At 37.3% G+C, this 17,962-nt stretch overlaps 1 protein-coding gene across 1 annotated transcript; it reads right to left on the bottom strand.

The window, feature by feature from the left end:
• Window positions 1–2,732: 2,732 nt before the first annotated feature.
• On the bottom strand, window positions 2,733–17,830 carry LOC112393737 (alcohol dehydrogenase E chain). Its single transcript, XM_024736080.1, has 9 exons — window positions 17,733–17,830; window positions 14,652–14,753; window positions 13,890–14,028; window positions 11,858–11,945; window positions 11,541–11,760; window positions 9,318–9,578; window positions 6,324–6,459; window positions 5,238–5,376; window positions 2,733–3,003 (listed from the first exon to the last, which is right to left on the bottom strand). Exons 1-9 carry the CDS (start codon window positions 17,748–17,750, stop codon window positions 2,979–2,981), a joined length of 1,128 nt encoding a protein of 375 aa, XP_024591848.1. The 5' UTR covers window positions 17,751–17,830; the 3' UTR covers window positions 2,733–2,978.
• Between the last annotated feature and the right edge of the window lie 132 nt (window positions 17,831–17,962).

The raw sequence follows: 17,962 nt of genomic DNA, 5'->3' as shown, positions 1-17,962 counted from the left end.
ACAGCATGGAGAATATATTAGTTAATAATATTGTATTGCATATTTGAAAGTTTCTAGGAGACTAAATCGTAAATGTACTCATCACAAGAAAAAAAAATCAGTGTCAAAAGAAATACTTAGTCTTCATGTTATTTCCCAATCTCTCTCTCAGCCATGCTGAAACATGGAATTGCCTAGGAGATATTCAGTATTTAAATTTAGAATGAACTAAAATTTTTCTTGCTTCAAAGCTGTAGTTATGACCCTTTAAGGCAGTTAGACATCTCCCAAAACACTATAAATTATTGGTTTATGGTGAGTAGTAGTTTTTTTTTTTTTTAATTTTTTGGCTGCGTTGGGTCTTTGCTGCTGCACGCGGGCTTTCTCTAGTTGTGGCGAGCGGGGACTACTCTTCGTTGTGGTGTGTGAGCTTCTCATTGTGGTGGCTTCTCTTGTTGTGGAGCATGGGCTCTAGGTATGCAGGCTTCACTAGTTGTGGCACGCCCTAGAGCACGTGGGCTTCAGTAGTTGTGGCTCGCGGGCTCTAGAGCGCAGGCTCAGTAGTTGTGGCACACAGGCTTAGTTGCTCTGTGGCATGTGGGATCTTCCCAGACCAGGGATCGAACCTGTGTCCCCTGCATTGGCAGGTGGATTCTTAACCACTGCACCACTGGGGATGTCCTGAGTGGTAGTCTTTAAACATCATTTTTAGATAAGAATTGTCTGATGATTTCTGACTTGCTTTTGTTCCTAATAAATCTACTGAGTTATTTGTTGACATGGCAAATACCTCAAAGAGCAAGAATGGAAAAGGAAACCAGATGCTTTACTCTCTCTAGTTATCTTTGCTCGTGCGTTAGTTTTGTTTACGAGTTATTCAGCAACCTCTGGGTTCTTTTGATGACTGTGGTAGGGCTGTGCAAGATGATCTTCTGGCCCTTGGATCCCAAGTGAATGAAATGAGCAAACCAGGTACACATATATGACAAAAAATTTCATCAAAATGGTGTTTGGCCTCTAGGGCCCCCACTCTAGTTTTATTCTTGCCATACTAATTTTGGTTTCTCTTCCTATGCAATGGTCCATTTCCTGAATGTTTGCTGGGTATTTGACAGTTAAATATAATTTGATATACTTCAATAAAATGGTCAATTGCACATTTTTGGAGAATACTTAATAGAGGTTATTTGTGCAGTAATCATTTGCTAACAGAATTAAGTAGTCAGGTGTCTAAGAATGTAATTATTAAATACATACTTGCTCTTGCTCTACTTCAACTTCTGAGTAATTTTTTTTTTTTTTTTTTTGGCGGTACGCGGGCCTCTCACTGTTGTGGCCTCTCCCGTTGCAGAGCACAGGCTCCGGACGCGCAGGCTCAGCGGCCATGGCTCACGGGCCAGGCCTCTGTGCAACCAGTAGGATTTTATGCCCACTATTGTGACATGGGCATTTAGAACCATCTCTTTTTCCTCTGAATCTCACATTATCAGCACCAATATAAAAACATTGGAGCACCCAGTAACATGGGAACGTGGTGTTCCATGATGTTAGGACAATCTGAAAACTTAGGGACATTCTGAAAGCTCCCCTAACCCTCAATATCTCCTTCAGTATCTTTGACAAAAGAATTAAACTGTTCCCTGCATTTACGTGGCACTGCATAGTTGACAAGCCTTTTCACTAACATCATTCCATCTAATCTTCATGAAGCTGTAATGGGTTGGTAGAGTAATTTTTTAAAACAATGGATAAAATGGGTTTAGAGAGGTTGAGTAATTTACTGAAGGTCACAAATAAGTGGTAGATCACTTGCTCTAAGTCTAGAGTCCTTTCCACAATATCAAACAAATTGTAGACATGGAAACAAATCACACTTTTAAAGATAGCTAAAGCTCCTTAAAGGAATAAGATTTTCATTACACATTTAGAGATGAAGGTCAAAGTGCAAATCTTCCCCTGAGAAAGCACTAACAAATGGGGACCATAGACTTTCACATGTTCAAAGAATTAATTCCAGGGTTATAGGCTTAAGACATGGTAGTTAATAGAAAAGTTCTAGTTTGAAAAGATTTTTGCACAAATGTACATCTCTATGTGTATATACATCTACTTAGAAAATCTATTGCTTTGGGTGTTTGTGCCATTTCTTAGTTACCCTTTTTACACGCTGTGTCCACAGCTGCTTTATTCCCATCCCTAGACTTCAAGCCACCGTATTATTTTTAATTACCTTATGACTTATTTTCAGTCAATTGTAATAACTAAGATCATTTAACCAATAAAGTACTTTCTTGAGTAAAAGTTATAGACTTTTGGAATATGGTTCCAAGAGCAGGTCAGTTTTCAGATTTACTATTCAAACCTCACATTTATCACATATAGTATGAAACTGTAGTATAAAAACACTTCCCTTCACCTTAAAAATATGTGACATTCCCCTAAGAAATTTCCTGCACTTAGAAGTTCTGGACCTTTTCCACTTATAAATCTGAGTGTATCCTTTCGCAGACTATGTGTAGTTTTTACTGTAGGGTTTTGCTACATTTCATAAAAAGGAAAATACAGACAGTAGAAGTACAGGTAGAAGACTTGGAGCACAATAGTCCATCACATGTATGTTGGGGAATAAGTATCATGAGGACTTTCTCAATGACTAAGGCTTCAAAGACTAAGGGTGGCAAAGATACAAAAAGTGCAAAAACCCAAAAGAAATACCTTTCCTCAGTGGGAAAGATGACACAATTCAACATGAGTAGAATGATTAAGAAGGAGGGTTTATTGGACTCAATTACCCATATGATGGTTCATCTGGCTCTTACTTGAATTTTAAGCATTTGCTTAAAAAATGATTTCACATTAATTTTATTTCTTTTGGAAAGCCCCCATGTGTAATTTATTGGTAGTATCTCTGAAGAATAGAATTATTGATGATGTTTGGCTGATGTTTCAGATGATGGAGGAGCCGGAAGACTGCTACAAGTGAAGCCATGTGTATAGTCTCAAAATGTCAGGACGGTACGGACACTGAAACAGAAAATAAAAGATACTGATTGTTTTAATGTTTAGATAATATATGCTCTTCCATGTGAGAGTACAAGGAGCACTTGACTTGTCTCTTTGAAAAGCTATCTTTGTTTCCTGCTATTTCATTCCCATCCGTAATGCACTCAAGTCAAGTCAAGTAAAACATCATCTCATCCTTTCCTGTTGTGTTTTCTCCAACCTGAAGCTCTATTATATCCTGAATATGACTGCCATTTAGGCTTCATTATGTATTAGATTTTCAAAATATAATTTTTGAGATCCCACATGCCTTGTATAATAAGGAATACAAAATAACAATGTGTAATGATATGTAATAAGTTCATGCTGTTTGTCACATACTATGTAGATGTTTTTCATGTATTTTATCATTTAAACTTCTACTTAAACAACAATGCTAGGAGGCAGTTTCTAATATTATTTCCATTTTAGAGATTGTAGATACTGAGACTTGGAGAGACTTGCAGCTTTCTTTAGATCACACATCTAGTGTGGGATCCTGGGATTTAAATCCAAATACAAAGTTGCACAAATTACAAATGATAGGTAATGTGCCTAAAGGTGCTGATAGTGTAATAAAGTTAAGACCATGTTGAAAGTTTAATAGAGCTTTGATAAAGAAATGTTTAAGGAGACTTAGAAGTAGAAAAAAAAGAATTGATTTGTACTGGGTGAGACTTTATTCTTGGAAAGATCAGAAATGTTACATTTTACTGGAACTAATGTCCTTTCCAAAAACCATCTTCTGATGGGTACTTTAGAAAAAGGTGGTCTTTGTATTTAAAAAAAATATATATATATGTGTGTGTGTATATATATAATATATATGAAAAATGTATGTAGATAATTTAGAAAGTAAAGGACAGTATAAAGAAGAAAGTAAAGATAACCTGTAATCCCACAACCCAGAAATAATCAGTGTTAATATTTTCTTGAATTTTGATCAACTTTTTCTAAACATATGCAAGTTTTTATTGCTCTTATTGAAAACTTGGAACCATATTGTATATATAAGTTTGTTTTCTCTACTCTATAGCCTAAAATTACATCAGGAGAATTTCCCAATTTAATGAAATCATTTCTTTTTAAATGGCTTCATTGATTTCTAGTACATGTTTGGAATTTATTTAACTATCCCCTTAATGTTAACCTTTGGGATGTTTCCAGTTTTTGATTTATAGATGAACATGCTTAAACATATGTATTTTTGCATATCTCATAATTTCTGTAGAATATATTCTCAGAAATGGCATTGCTGGGACATAGGATCTAAGTTTTATTTTTTGTTTTGTTTTTTTAAGGTTTCTGATACAAATGACCAAACTGCTTTCTAGAAAGGATGTAATCTGGTACTGTTTGGATGCTAGTTTCTTTCCTTCCTCAATGATGTTTATCAGACTAAGTGCCTAGTATGTGTTATGTGTATGGGTGCTAAAGAAATATTGTTTAAAATTGAAAACCTCATGAGAAGAAGTGTGAAGGTGCAGAAAAAGCAGGGACTATGGAACAAGAAGGGGAGAGTTAGGTAAAACTGCCTATTATTAATTGTGCCCCATATATAAAGGCAAATGATAAAATTCTTCTTTTTAGGTGGTTGTAAGAGTTAAACGTTAGAGGTAGAAAATGGAACTGGCTTGTTTTCCTAAGCTTTGAAGAACATGTAAGATTTAAAGATTTAAAATAGATTTTGTACCCTTCCTCTTTGCAATAATTTTTATTTGTGAAAAATTCTTTGTAAATGGAAAAAAAGAATAACAATAATAGCATTTTAATGAAGAAAGTAATATCTGTATAGAAAATAATGCCTATATAGCTCCACCAGCTCCCATAATGAGTTTTTGGGATGTCTTGAATGTAATTTAAATTTATAGCTATTAATAGTCAACCGTTTTAGGTGGTTAGGCAGGGGCTGCAGTAACTCCATGTTATAATATGACTGTGTGTCTCATTCTTTTTCCTTGCAAAGGTGAGAGTTCTCTTGTAAAGAAGGCAGAGGGCTCTGATCATTCAGATTTACTGTGACCAACATAATTTGGCTTCAACAAAACAGGCAGTGCAAAGCATTTAGCTTCTCACAACGTGATCTTAAGTGTCCTACACGCAAAGATTGAACTGGGAATGGAAAACCAAGGTACTGCACCCTTGCTTTCTCTCATCCTTCTACCTTCTTTTCTCTGTTAGTCAAACCGCACCATAAAAAGAAACTTGAAGTCTACCTCTTTCCTGAGCGAAGCAGGTCAAATCCTTCATTTATTTTTTCAAGGGGTAAAACATGGGTTATTAATGGATCCAGTGGAAACTTCTTAGCCATAAAATCAGCCACAAGTTTGGGGACAGAATCTTTACTTTTAAAGCCTGAAAAGGAAGTGACATCAATGTTAGATTCAGCCAGATATGAGGAGAATTGGAGAGGAGACTTTCCACATAGAATTTAAATGAAAGTTTATAAAGTGTCCACAGACTACTATTACTGAGGTTAAGAAGAGATGGTAGTGGTTTGCAGTGGTTTGACTTTTTAATACAATCTCCCCAAACAAACTAGGGTCCTTGGTTATTAGTTCTCTCATAGAGAAATTATAGTACAGATGGTTATTCTCAAAGTGAAGAAGAAAATTTAACAATTGTCTAAATTTGGGCAGTGAGTGCAGACATAAATTATCGCTATGGATTTCCTGGATCCTCCTAGGTATTTCAGTGCATTGTGCAGTCACAAGTATCAAAAGAGATGATGCTGAAAGATCCTTGTTAGTTTATGGGGACTCCATTAAAGTCTATCTTGGGACTTTCTGTGTGCATTAGTTCCACATCTAGTTGATTTGGAGCCTATAGATACAAAGGAATTTTAGTTTATTTTTAAACTACATTGCGTTTTTTTTTAATTAATTAATTTTGGCTGTGTTGGGTCTTTGTTGCTGCACGCAGGCTTTCTCTAGTTGGGGTGAGTGGGGGCTACTCTTCATTGCGGTGTGTGGGCTTCTCATTGTGGTGGCTTCTCTTGTTGCAGAGCACAGGCTCTAGGCGCACAGGCTTCGGTAGTTGTGGCATGCGGGCTCAGTTGTGGCTCACAGGCTCTAGAGCACAGGCTCAGTAGTTGTGGGGCACGGGCTTAGTTGCTCCGTGGCATGTGGGATCTTCCTGGACCAGGGATCAAACCCATGTCCCCTGCATTGGCAGGTGGATTATTAACCACTGCACCACCAGGGAAGTCCCTACACTGCATTTTAAAACCTGGCCTTGTCACTTGTAAAAAGGAAGAAATCCTGACGTTAGTAAGAATTTGGCCCTCAAGCCTAACTACGTACCACCAAAAATAGCTCCTTTCCAGGTACGTCCAGTCAACAGCAACATGGGGCTCATAGGGAGATTTTGGGCACTAGGAGGTATTCCTACAATGACGCTTACTCCATATGCTTCTTGACAGCACAACAAGGCAGCCATCTGGAATAAAATTAATATGTAGCATCATTAAAGTGGATTTTCTGGTAGTCCCAACTTATGATACACGGTATCGTGTAATATGGATCTAGCTAAATTGTGTGTGTGTGGTGGGAAGAGATTATGCCTTTTTCTTCATTCCCCATTATTTCCTAAAGCCACTAGGTGTGGCTTTAGAAAATGCCCAGAAAATATTGTTGAATGAGACAATAGATGAATGAATTTGTATGTTTGTATGTACTTAAGTCTTCTTTAGAAAATAATAAAGAGGCAAATATCATTACATATATATAATCTGATTCCTCAAATAAAGGTAATGTTTATCATCACATGACCCCTGGGCAATCTGAGTTAGTTAACTCATTCTTCATTTACTTATTAAGATATTTTGAACTCAGTACTTTGAACCAGGTATTTTGATGGTGAACCAGATACAAGGTCAATTACATCATCAACATTTCTCTCTTTCCCACTTCACAGTCTCCCTTTTTAATGGATCCCCATTTCTACCGCCCATTTCTAGTGGACACTTTTTTCCTAATTTATGTACTTTATTTTCTTACAGTTTTGTTGAAGTATGATTGACAAATAAAAATTGTTTATTTTTAGGTTGTACAATGTGATTTTTTAGGGTGAACAATGTGATTATTTAATATACCATGTGAAATGATTACCACAATCAAGTTAATTCACATTCATCACCTCACATAGCTACTACCTTTTTTTGTAGTGAGAACATCTGAGCTCTACACTCTTAGCAAATTTGAAGTATACAGTACAGTAGTATTAACTATAATAACCATGCTGTACATGGAAGTCTCCAGAACTTACTCATAACTAAAAGTTTGTACTCTTTGACATCTACCCATTATTCCTCCCCCACTCCTCCAGACCCTGGCAACCACTGTTCTACTCAGTGGTTCTAAGAATTTGATTTTTTTAGTTTCCACATATAAGAGAGGTCATATAATATTTGTCTTTCTGTGTCTGCCTTATTTCACTTTGCATAATGTCCTGCGGGTTATTCCATGTTGTTGTAAATGGCAAGACTTCTTTTTTATGGCTGAATAATATTCATATGAATTATATTATTGAATATATTATTGAACATAATATATATGAATATATATATATTATATATACATCACAATTTCTTTATCCATTCATCCATCAGTGGACATTTAGGTTGTTTCCATATCTTGGCTATTATGAATAATGCTGCAATGAACATGGGGGTGCAGACAGTGATTTCTATATTCTTTGGATATATACCCAGAAGTGGGATTGCTGGATCATATGGTAGTTCTATCTTAAATTTTTGGAGGAACCTTTATACTGCTTTTCATAATGGCTGTACCAATTTTACATTCCCACCAACAGTGCACAAAATTCCCTTTTCTCCACACAATCTCCAACACTTGTTATTGCTTGTCTTTTGATAATAGCCCCTCTAACAGGTATGAGGTAATATCTCTTTGTGGTTCTGATTTGCATTTCCCTGGTGATTAATGATGTTGAGCACCTTTCCATATAGTTGTTGACCTAAAATGGGCATGTTTTAAATGTGCTTTTAACTCCTGTGTGACTTTACTTTAAACTACACCTGTTACTCTGGAACTTGAAAAGAAAGCCTTTCCCCTCCAGTCAGGTTTTTAAGCAGGTTTGCAGTAAGAAAGTTGTTTAGGATCCCCCCCGAAATATATAATAATCAGTCATTTGATTTTGGAGTATGACATTTGGAAGACCAGAGAACTTTAGAACATGTGGCTATCAGACATTTAAAACAGTCCAATTCCACAAGAGAAAATGGAGGGGAAACCATAGAAAAACGGCATAAGGAGAAAGGCTAGAGCCTTGGAAAAAGTTGGATTGTATTGGAACTTCAGTCATCTATGGCATATTGTCCCAGGTCAAGGCTGCAAAGAGCTTTACTCTTTAGGTGCTGCTTCTTACTACCAACACTGCTGGGACTTACTGGAGAACCTTAAAAGGGGGCTTTTTTTTGTTGGTCTCTGGGGGTGTTTTCATTAGGATTCTAGAGAATTCTGGTTAGGTGAAATGTAGCTAGGGATGTGTTCTCTGTTGCAATTGATAATTGTAATTATTTGAAAGTAATATGTGTATTTTAAAGATGATGTAAGTGCTGCAAGATTGCAAACAGTACTGTATGTTGATGACCCCAGCTGACATTTATTAATAAGAGCTTGCTACTGACAGGTGGCACGTGCTAAGTATTTTACATGTTTATCTCACTTAATCCAGAAACAACACTATGAGATACATATCACTTAAATTTTTTTGGTGGAAAAACCTGTTGACTTTTTAAAGTATTCAGTTCAACACACAGATCTGGATGCATATTATGTACCAGGCACTGTGCTGCGTGCTGTGGTAAAACAGGGCATATTTTCTCTTAATAAAATGATATGGAGCCTAAAGTTGCTCATTTTTTCTTTTGGCCAAAATATGATATCCATTGAAACCTATAAAAATTGTCAAACCATTTTTTGTTAAGAATGTGGGGGAAAAATCAAACTTGCCAACTTGAAACCAGAATTTATATTCTTTATATTGACTTGAGGTTGAATTTTTTTGAACTAAAAATTAAAATAAATTTATGATGGCTCAATAAAAAAACCCTCTTCTGTCTCTAAAAAGGAAATAATACTTGTGACAGTTATACGTAACTGATGGAATGAGATTCCTCATTATAATAATTAAGCAATCCAGGTAACAAATAGGAGATGGAAAGTTGCCATAGTTTAAAATATATTCTTTATGTATAATGTTTATATTCTGCTGCATAAAAGTAGACTCTAGAATGCAGACGCTGATGTCTCAAGGCCTTTCAGGGTACATACCATGGTGTCAAAACGACCGATGACTTCAAATGAAAAATCCACACCTCCACCACTCATTTCCTTCAGCACCTCCTCGATGGGTTTCTCATAGTCCCGAGGGTTGATGCACTCAGTGGCACCCACCTCTTTGGCCTTTACAAATTTGTCTTTGTTGATGTCCACTGCAATGATCCTGGCTGCTCCAGCTGCCTTACAGCCTATGATAACAGACAGACCAACTCCTCCAAGGCCAAACACGGCACAGGTGGAGCCCTGGGTGACCTGTGTTTTCAGAAAATGCAAATACAGATTAATGACTGTTAGAAAGAGCCTAAATTGTATAAAGTGCCATGCTTTTCCCTTGTCAGGAGCGACTCAAACTACGTCCATCTGTTTTCAAAACTTCTTTTGGCTTCAGCTGCTTCATGTTTAAAATGAAGGGGTTGAATTAGATCAGTGGTTCTCAAATTTTGCTAGACATAAGACTCACCTGGGGAGCTTTCAAAAAATATCTCAACACCCAGGTCACAGCCCATAAGCAATTAAATCAGACTCTCTGCAGGTAAGACCAAGTCTCCAGGTGACTCCAATGGGAAACCCAAGCTGGGAGCCAGTGGACTGGATGATCTTTGAGCTCTAAATGCTAGTGACCCCCTCTTAAAGAGAATCTGTTGATAGCCAGCTTCAGTCTATCACACATACACAAACACAATTTTGGGGAAATTAAATAATAAGTAGAAGAGAGGAGACTGAAAAAAAATAATCTAGTTGAACCCTCAATAATTAACTCCTTGTTTCATTAACTTTCAGTAGTCATGATCAGTATAATGAGAGCAGAAATTATCGGTGAAGCATAGAAGAGTTATCCTCGGCTTAAAGCAAACTTAACAACAGGGGTAATTTAACAGGTAATTTTAAGATAATACTGCTTGGGACCAGTGTGCTCTGAGTGGGTCTTTATATCTGCTTTTTAAAATACACTAATGAAGAATAATGCAGTGAAAAGCTAGCCTGTACTTTAATAATGGATGAAATTCATCATCCCAAGTGCTTCTTGGCTTCTGTGTGTAGGTTCAGTTGGACCACCTGCTCAGGTGAGGCAATTGGCCAAGGGACTTAGTGCTAGGCTCACAGAAATTTGGAAAACATGTGCTCTCAATTGTTTAACTTGCCTAAGGAACTGTTTAATAAACCTGATCTGCTATAGTTAGCCTTCAGTGTGGGTGAAATGTTCCTCCTGGCCCAAGTAAACATTCTGTGGGGCACAACACCACTTTTTTACCTTAGAAAAACATGAGGCTTGTGATTGTGATTTAAAAGTGCTGGTAATTATGTATTATGGTTTATGATTCAGCAGGAGTTTTGAGAAAGAGGCTAGTCACAGCTGTCATATTAACCAGTTGTGAGATTTTGGGCAAATAGCTCTATGTCTCTGGACCTGAGTTTCATAAAATGAAAGGATACTACTAGATTTCCAGCCTTCTGGGAAGAGGAGCCTTTAAAGAATTTCTCCTTAAAATCTACCACTTCTGAAGTGTGTGTGTGTGTGTGTGTGTGTGTGTGTGTGTGTGTGTGTGTGTGTGTGTGTGTGTGTGTATTTGTGGCAGGGGTGGAGGTATAGCAGTGGAATAAATGCTTCATGCATCATTGAAGCTTCATTGCTTTCCTCATAGAGATCCATAGAGTGGGTATGTTGGCGACCCTCAGTTTGGAATTATATCAGGATATCAGGTAAGGCTTTGAAATCTACTGTTGATCATAATTCTGGGAGTAGAAGATCCATGGACTAGATACTCCTCAAAGGCAACTCCTTCATTTCGTTTACTTTTCCTGACTCAGAACTTAGTGGAAACTGCTGTGTATGGCTCATGTTGGTGCTAACTACAAAATGAATGACAAAACGAGCTCCCAGCTCTAAAATTTAGTAATCCCATAGAAAAACACATGTAGAAGAATAAGTATTGAAAACATCTTTACTTTCTCTTAGTTAATTATCAACAGCTTTTCGTTTGTGATTAACAGATAAATTTTCTAGGATGCGCTCTCAATTCCTTCTGAGGGCATTTTCTACTTACAATCAACAGACTCAATTCTATGGAGCATGTCAATGTTATTACGGTGGTGGGGGGAGAAGCTACCAGTAAATCTGTGTAGCATGATCTCTGATTCCTTTGAGAAGCTGCTCTCCTTTTAGCTCCTGACAGTCTGAGTGTAGCTGGTTTTATCACCCATTGTAATTCCTACCTTGGCAACTTTGACCGCAGACCCATAACCAGTAGAAAATCCACAGCCAATGAGACAGACTTTCTCCAGCGGTGAGTCTGCATCAATCTTGGCCACCGAAATCTCATCCACCACTGTGTACTGGGTGAAGGTGCTGGTGCCGATGAAATGGTAGATGGGCTTCCCTCTGCAGGTGAACCTGCTGGTACCATCCATAAGGGTCCCCCGAGGCTTGGTCACACTGGTCAGTGCAACACACAGGCACATGAGGGTATGAGACAGGAGTATAACTGACGTGCAGATTCCTTGGCTGCTTAAGGAGAGTATCAGAAACTTACTTGTTTTTCAGGCAGAAATTGCCTTCCGGGTGTTTACAAACACTGCACTTTCCACACTGGGGAACAAAGAGTGGGATGACTTTATCACCTGGGGAAGGGGGTAAAACAAATTCTTCTTAAATTTCTACCCAGGAATTAATAGAGCTAGAGCTTAGAACTTACACATATGTATTAGAGGCACTTGACTTTGAAAAGTCTCCAACAATAGGGTCCAGTCAGCACTATGTCTTGGTCATTGCCTGCCAGCATCGTTACCAGTTTGGGTTTATATATGCCTGAAGATGCCCAAAGAAAATGCAAGTGTGGAAAACAACATGGATTTTTAGAAGTGGTTCCACTGTGTTGATAGTTATCTTTTATTGTGTGCCCTTTCTCTTGGGGATTTTATATGTATCATCTCATTTAATCCTTAATAATTAAAACAAATGTTCTCACTGTAAGTGTAAATATAAATTTAAGTTGTGAGCAGGCTGCCATAGTTCCACTAGATGATCCAGTATTTTATAATAGTTTGGGATACAATAACAATGAGAATCTCAACAACTATTTCTTGGCTTTTCAAAGTGATTATGCTTATCTCTACTATGAAATGAGTCCTTTAAAAAAATTCTTTTTTAAGGAAAACAAACAAAAATAGGACACATAAGAATTTAAGAAATGCTTTTGAAAACCTCAACCCTCAATAATAAGTTAGACTCTTAGGATAAGAACTGACTTTCCAATGTTTGTAGCTGATAATTTGTGAATAGTTCATTTTTACTGCTATGGTGGAGGGAGCAGGGGTGAAAAGTAGGGGTGTTGGGCTTCCCTGGGGGCGCAGTCGTTGAGAGTCCGCCTGCCGATGCAGGGGACACGGGTTCGTGACCCGGTCCGGGAAGATCCCACGTGCCGCGGAGCGGCTGGGCCCGTGAGCCATGGCCGCTGAGCCTGCGCGTCGGGAGCCTGTGCTCCGCAACGGGAGAGGCCACAACAGTGAGAGGCCCGCGTACCACAAAAAAAAAAAAAAAAAGGGGGGGTGTCATTTATTATTAATAGATTTCTAACTAAAGGAAATACTGAGAGCTGAAACTCAAACCAGACAACTGATTTTATTATTTTCTGTTCACAGGTCAATTAAGTATTTGGTAAGCAGGGAGGTCAAATCTACTGGCTAAAGTGATTTTTTAGAATTAAAAATATTTATCTTTAATCATCTATACTACTTATCCAAAAGACTCAGAAAGATAACATTTAATAGATAAACTTTATATGAGATGATAGCATGGAAATTTTCTGTTTATTCAGTTTACCTCTAAAAATATTTATCTGTATTAATACACAATAACATTAGGATACAATAAATATTAAAGAAAAATAGTACTTGGTAACCAGTCACATTTAATCATGGTTAAAGGTAATAAAACAGATATTGTTTATGGCAGGATGCCTTCTGCTAGTTCTCTTTCATTTCCTGCCAACTAGTCTGTTTCGTTCATTCCGTGTTCAGTAAAGAAGGCCATATTGGAAGGGGAAATTAGTGAATGGGCTCCACTTCCCACCTGAGAAGAGATAATGTTGATTCAGTCATGGCCTCACAATCCCCATTGTGTGAAGTCAGTACAGAACAGGTTCCATACACTGATCTAGAGGCTCAGGACACAGACATGTTTTTTCCTTTGTCTCATTTGTATTTTAATTTGGACCTGATAGAAGACAATGCTTAGCAACACTAAAATGGGAATTAATTCATTATGAACTCCACCCTGGCAGGCACTGGGTCTTTTTTGATCCTCATGTATTCCCTGGATCTAACATGGTGGCTGACACCTAGCAGGTCCTCAAGAAATACTTGCTGAAGGAGAGAATACAGGAGTGCATGGATGCATACATGCCTGAGACAGGCAGGGAGGGAGGAAAGGAAGAGACCTCCAGTCAAGTCCTAGCTCAGCCTTGAGCAAGTACTTTCATCTCTTATTACTTCAGTGTCATCATCCAGGCTGGATCATCTTGGGGTCCTCAACCAAAGCACATTCCCCAGCTGTGAATTCTGTACCTGGTTTTACTGTAGTCACCCCTTCTCCAATGCTCTCCACAATGCCGGCTGCCTCATGGCCTATGATCGCAGGAAGAGGTGTGACCAAAGATCCATTAATCGCATGGTCATCTGAGCGACAGACTCCTGTGGCCACCATCTACAGGGTAAAGAGAGGATGATTAGATTCAGAAAAGATTATGACCCTCACTCAGATGGACTTAACATACCCAGTTTCCTGAATTTGCGCTAAAGAGTTTTCACGGGTTTTACTGATAATTCCTACTCTTCCCAAATACAGATTCAATTTATACCCAAGATTATTCAGCCTAAAACCCTCCTCTACTTTCCTTCCATGCATTAAACAATTTGGAATAATCTGTGAAATAATTGTTTCTGAAATAGTTAAGTCATATAATATACAAGGAGGCAATCTTTTGTATAGAAGTAGGAAATGCAGATTAGCACCAAGAAAATAGTTACTTAAATGCTGCCATCTAATGCTAATTGATTTAAAATCTGGATATATATTCCTTTGCACTTATTTTTCTGTATTAACACATAAATTCTTTTTTATTTTACTAGGTTTATACTGTATATACTCTTTGGTCTCTTTTTTAAAAATTTAACAATTTATACTTACAACTTTCCTTGGCAACAAATGTAATTCCACAGTCTGGATAACCATATGAAAAGTGCCTCTTAATGGATTTTGGTTATTTTCATTGTTACTCTCTGAAATTTTTAAACCTAAGATTAAATAGAAATGGAAGAAAGTTTTACCTTAATACGAACTTCATAGGCCTTAGGGGGTGCAACTTCCACCTCCTCAATGGAAAATGGTTTTTTGAGCTCCCATAGCACAGCTGCTTTGCATTTTATTACCTGAAAATTGAACAGAAAGATGATACCAGTTTCTCCCCACCCTTGAAGTCAGGGATTGTGTCTTTTACCTTTTTACGTGCAACATCTAGCCCCATGTCTAGAAAGTAACATTGTTCCACAGAAATGAAAACCTTTGATTTGCAAAAAGAATAATAGTACCTCTTTATAAAAATGTGTAAAGCAATACCACAAGCAAAGAGAAACAGAATTAACTATAGTGAGACACTGAGATAAAATGGAATATATTCTTTTATGAAGAAAGAACACCATGGGTTTTTTTTTCTCTAAAGATTGTTTATTGCTTCTATTTCCTAATGCAGTCCTGAAATTGGTTGTTTACCCAAAACTATTGGCTCGTACGTGAAGTTCTAAATCACTATCACTTTGCTGACATTCAGTGTCTGTTCACATGATACTGATTTCTCCCTTGCTCAGTTCTCCACTCCAAAATGATCTGACTTTATGATTCCAGTTATGGACTTGCCCCCCTGCCTAGGGTTTCTCTCTCTCTATTTGCCTGTTCCTTTGATTTTCTCTCTACACTTGTTCTATGTGCTATTTGTTTGCATCACTTATTTGAAAGTTAGCTTTGGCAGCTCTGTTTTGTTATATAATTTATGTATAGGGATTTCTTCCAGATTACACTTGAGCCCAAAATTGTTCTTACAAATAAAAGTTGAACACATTTTTAGTGCTTGGGAATGTAGTATAAGACTTGTGTTCATTTTTGCAAAGCTTGTATAGTTGAGTTTTTTCTAGAGAGAATTAGCATATTGCAAATATGATAAAAATTCAATTGAAATTTATCTGATAATTTATTTTCATTATTTGTATGCCAAATCCTTCTACTTTGCAAAGTGTTTGTCATGGTCAATTCCACAATAAATATAAGAGTACTTGGAAATAATACACTAACGGTAGATAGGTGTTGATTATTGGGTGCCAATGATGTAGCAGGCACAAGTGGCTGTGTTGGGTGAGTTCTTGATACATGTTTTTTGACTTTTAAACTTCACAGGGCAGTATTATTGAATTATTAGTCTTATTTTACAGATGAAAAGATTGAGGCTCAACTGATTTAGTAATTGACTAAACACTTTTCCCAGAATCACAAAGCTGGGTGTCCAAAGAATTAACATCATTTTATCTTTTCACTACTTGATGGTAGTAAAAGATTAACAAAAGGTTAGAGGTTAGATAGCAATAACAGCAATAATAGCAGTGACTGGTATTTATTAAATTATTTCTATGTACCAGGCACTATTTTCAATGCTTTCCAGTATGAAAAAATTTAATATGGGGCTTCCCTGGTGGCGCAGTGGATGGGAGTCCGCCTGCCGATGCAGGGGACGTGGGTTCGTGCCCCGGTCCGGGAGGATCCCACATGCCGCGGAGCGGCTGGGCCCGTGGGCCATGGCTGCTGGGGCTGCGTGTCCCGAGCCTGTGCTCCGCGGAGGGAGAGGCCACAAAGGTGAGAGGCCCGCGTACCACAAAAAAAAAAAAAAAATTTAATATGAATTTATTAAATTCTCACAACCACCTTATGAAAGTACGTATTATTGTTGCCATTTAGCATTTGAAGAACATACAATGCAGGAAGGGTAAACATAAATGAAGTGTTATCATAGCTAAAAGTTATTGATGTTGCACCTGAGGAGTGAGAATTGATTGCCTATAATTTATAATTATCATTAATACATTTGGCTTACCCTTTTGATCTCTGAACTCTTTCAAGCTGAGTTTTGGAAAATTTAGTTTTTCTTTTTCTTTACTATTCTTCATTTGAAATGTAATATGCCACTGTAAATGCTAATCAGTAATGGATGAAAATAAAGTTAGAATAAGAAAACTGACAATTGGTTACCCATAAGATTTCCAACCAATCGCATTGATATAGGCCTTTTGTGTGTCCCACAGTGTGCGTAGAAACCTCAGAATCTTTCAGTTGAGTCATCATAGCAAGATATTATATTGTGCAATCAACTCCTAATACAGCAAACCTACTGGAAACAGTTACACAGGCTTTTGCCGTGAAGAAGTTAAACAACATGAATTGATTGTATTGAATAACCACATGTATTTCTCTGCACCTGTAAGCACATTGAACAAATAAACATGAATCTATGGAAGACTTAGAACCAAATATCTCTGTTCCCAGTGCTAATAAGTGGTTCAAACTGTATCAGTATTAACTTTTTTTTTTTTAAATCACATTGACTTTTACATGAAGAAGATGTCGTTCTTTAGCAGTGGTCCCCAACATTTTGGCACAAGGGACTGGTTTCGCGGAAGATAATTTTTCTACGGACTGGGGGGTGGGGGAAGGGGGATGGTTTAGCGGGTAATTCCAGCGATGGGGACCAGCAGATGAAGCTTCACTGGCTGGCCTGCCTTTCACCTCCTGCTGTGAGGCCAGGTTTCTAAGCAGCCCAGGGGTTGGGGACAACTGTTCTATATGATTTCTATGGAAATTTCCTGAATTGTGCCACAATAGGACCCTTTTAAATCAGAATTTGCATGTTGATGTTCGTTTGTTTTGTCTTGATGGTTCTAATGCTTTGAGATCGATAAAAGTTTTGTCACACTGAACTTTCCTGTATTCATAAGAAGACTATGATTATAAAGAATAACATTCATATTATGGTATCTTAACATAAAGATAACTTCTTGATAAAAACATTTCATTTCGACTTGAAAATTACTCATGATTGGATGTACTACTTCACATTTATTTAATATATGAAATACAGACCATAATAGGTATAATGCTATACATTTTGTTAAAGATATTTAGGTATTGCCCATCTCAATTGTAGTTTAATATACCTTGTATATTGAAGCATATATTCTATGTTGTATTTCAGTATATATTATTTCTAATTTATATATGAATTTTAAGTTATTCATTAAATACTGTATCTCTTTGTGTATGATATTAATTAGAATATAATTCCAAAAGTAAAAAAAAAATTGCCTTACTTTTCCTGCTGTACTCATGTTTCTGCTTTCTCTGCAGGCCAGGAGACGTGAATTCTTACAGACTCTTCCCTGCTTAAGTATGTACAACAGATATATTGCACAGATTATTGTTTGCTTGGATAATGCCCAATTCTACACATGTGATCTGGGATCTTTAAGCCCCTCCCATCAGCTTATTTTTGACCAAGTCAAATCAGGAAGAACAGTGCACTGAAACACTGACTTTGTTT

This window comes from Neophocaena asiaeorientalis, unplaced genomic scaffold, assembly GCF_003031525.2.
Source record: "Neophocaena asiaeorientalis asiaeorientalis breed wild unplaced genomic scaffold, Neophocaena_asiaeorientalis_V1.1 scaffold7, whole genome shotgun sequence".
Classification (NCBI taxonomy): domain Eukaryota; kingdom Metazoa; phylum Chordata; class Mammalia; order Artiodactyla; family Phocoenidae; genus Neophocaena; species Neophocaena asiaeorientalis.
The sequence above is the reverse complement of the archived record's forward strand: the minus strand, read 5'-3'. Positions and strand labels throughout refer to the sequence as shown.

Bases quoted from the DNA above. Each gene is read 5' to 3' on its own strand.
- LOC112393737 (XM_024736080.1), bottom strand. The intron at 11,761-11,857 runs GTAAGTTTCTGA...TGCACTGACCAG, and splicing joins AATTTCTGCCTGAAAAACAA to TGTGACCAAGCCTCGGGGGA. The intron at 3,004-5,237 runs GTAGACTTCAAG...TTTCTGTTTCAG, and splicing joins CTGCTTCGCTCAGGAAAGAG to TGTCCGTACCGTCCTGACAT.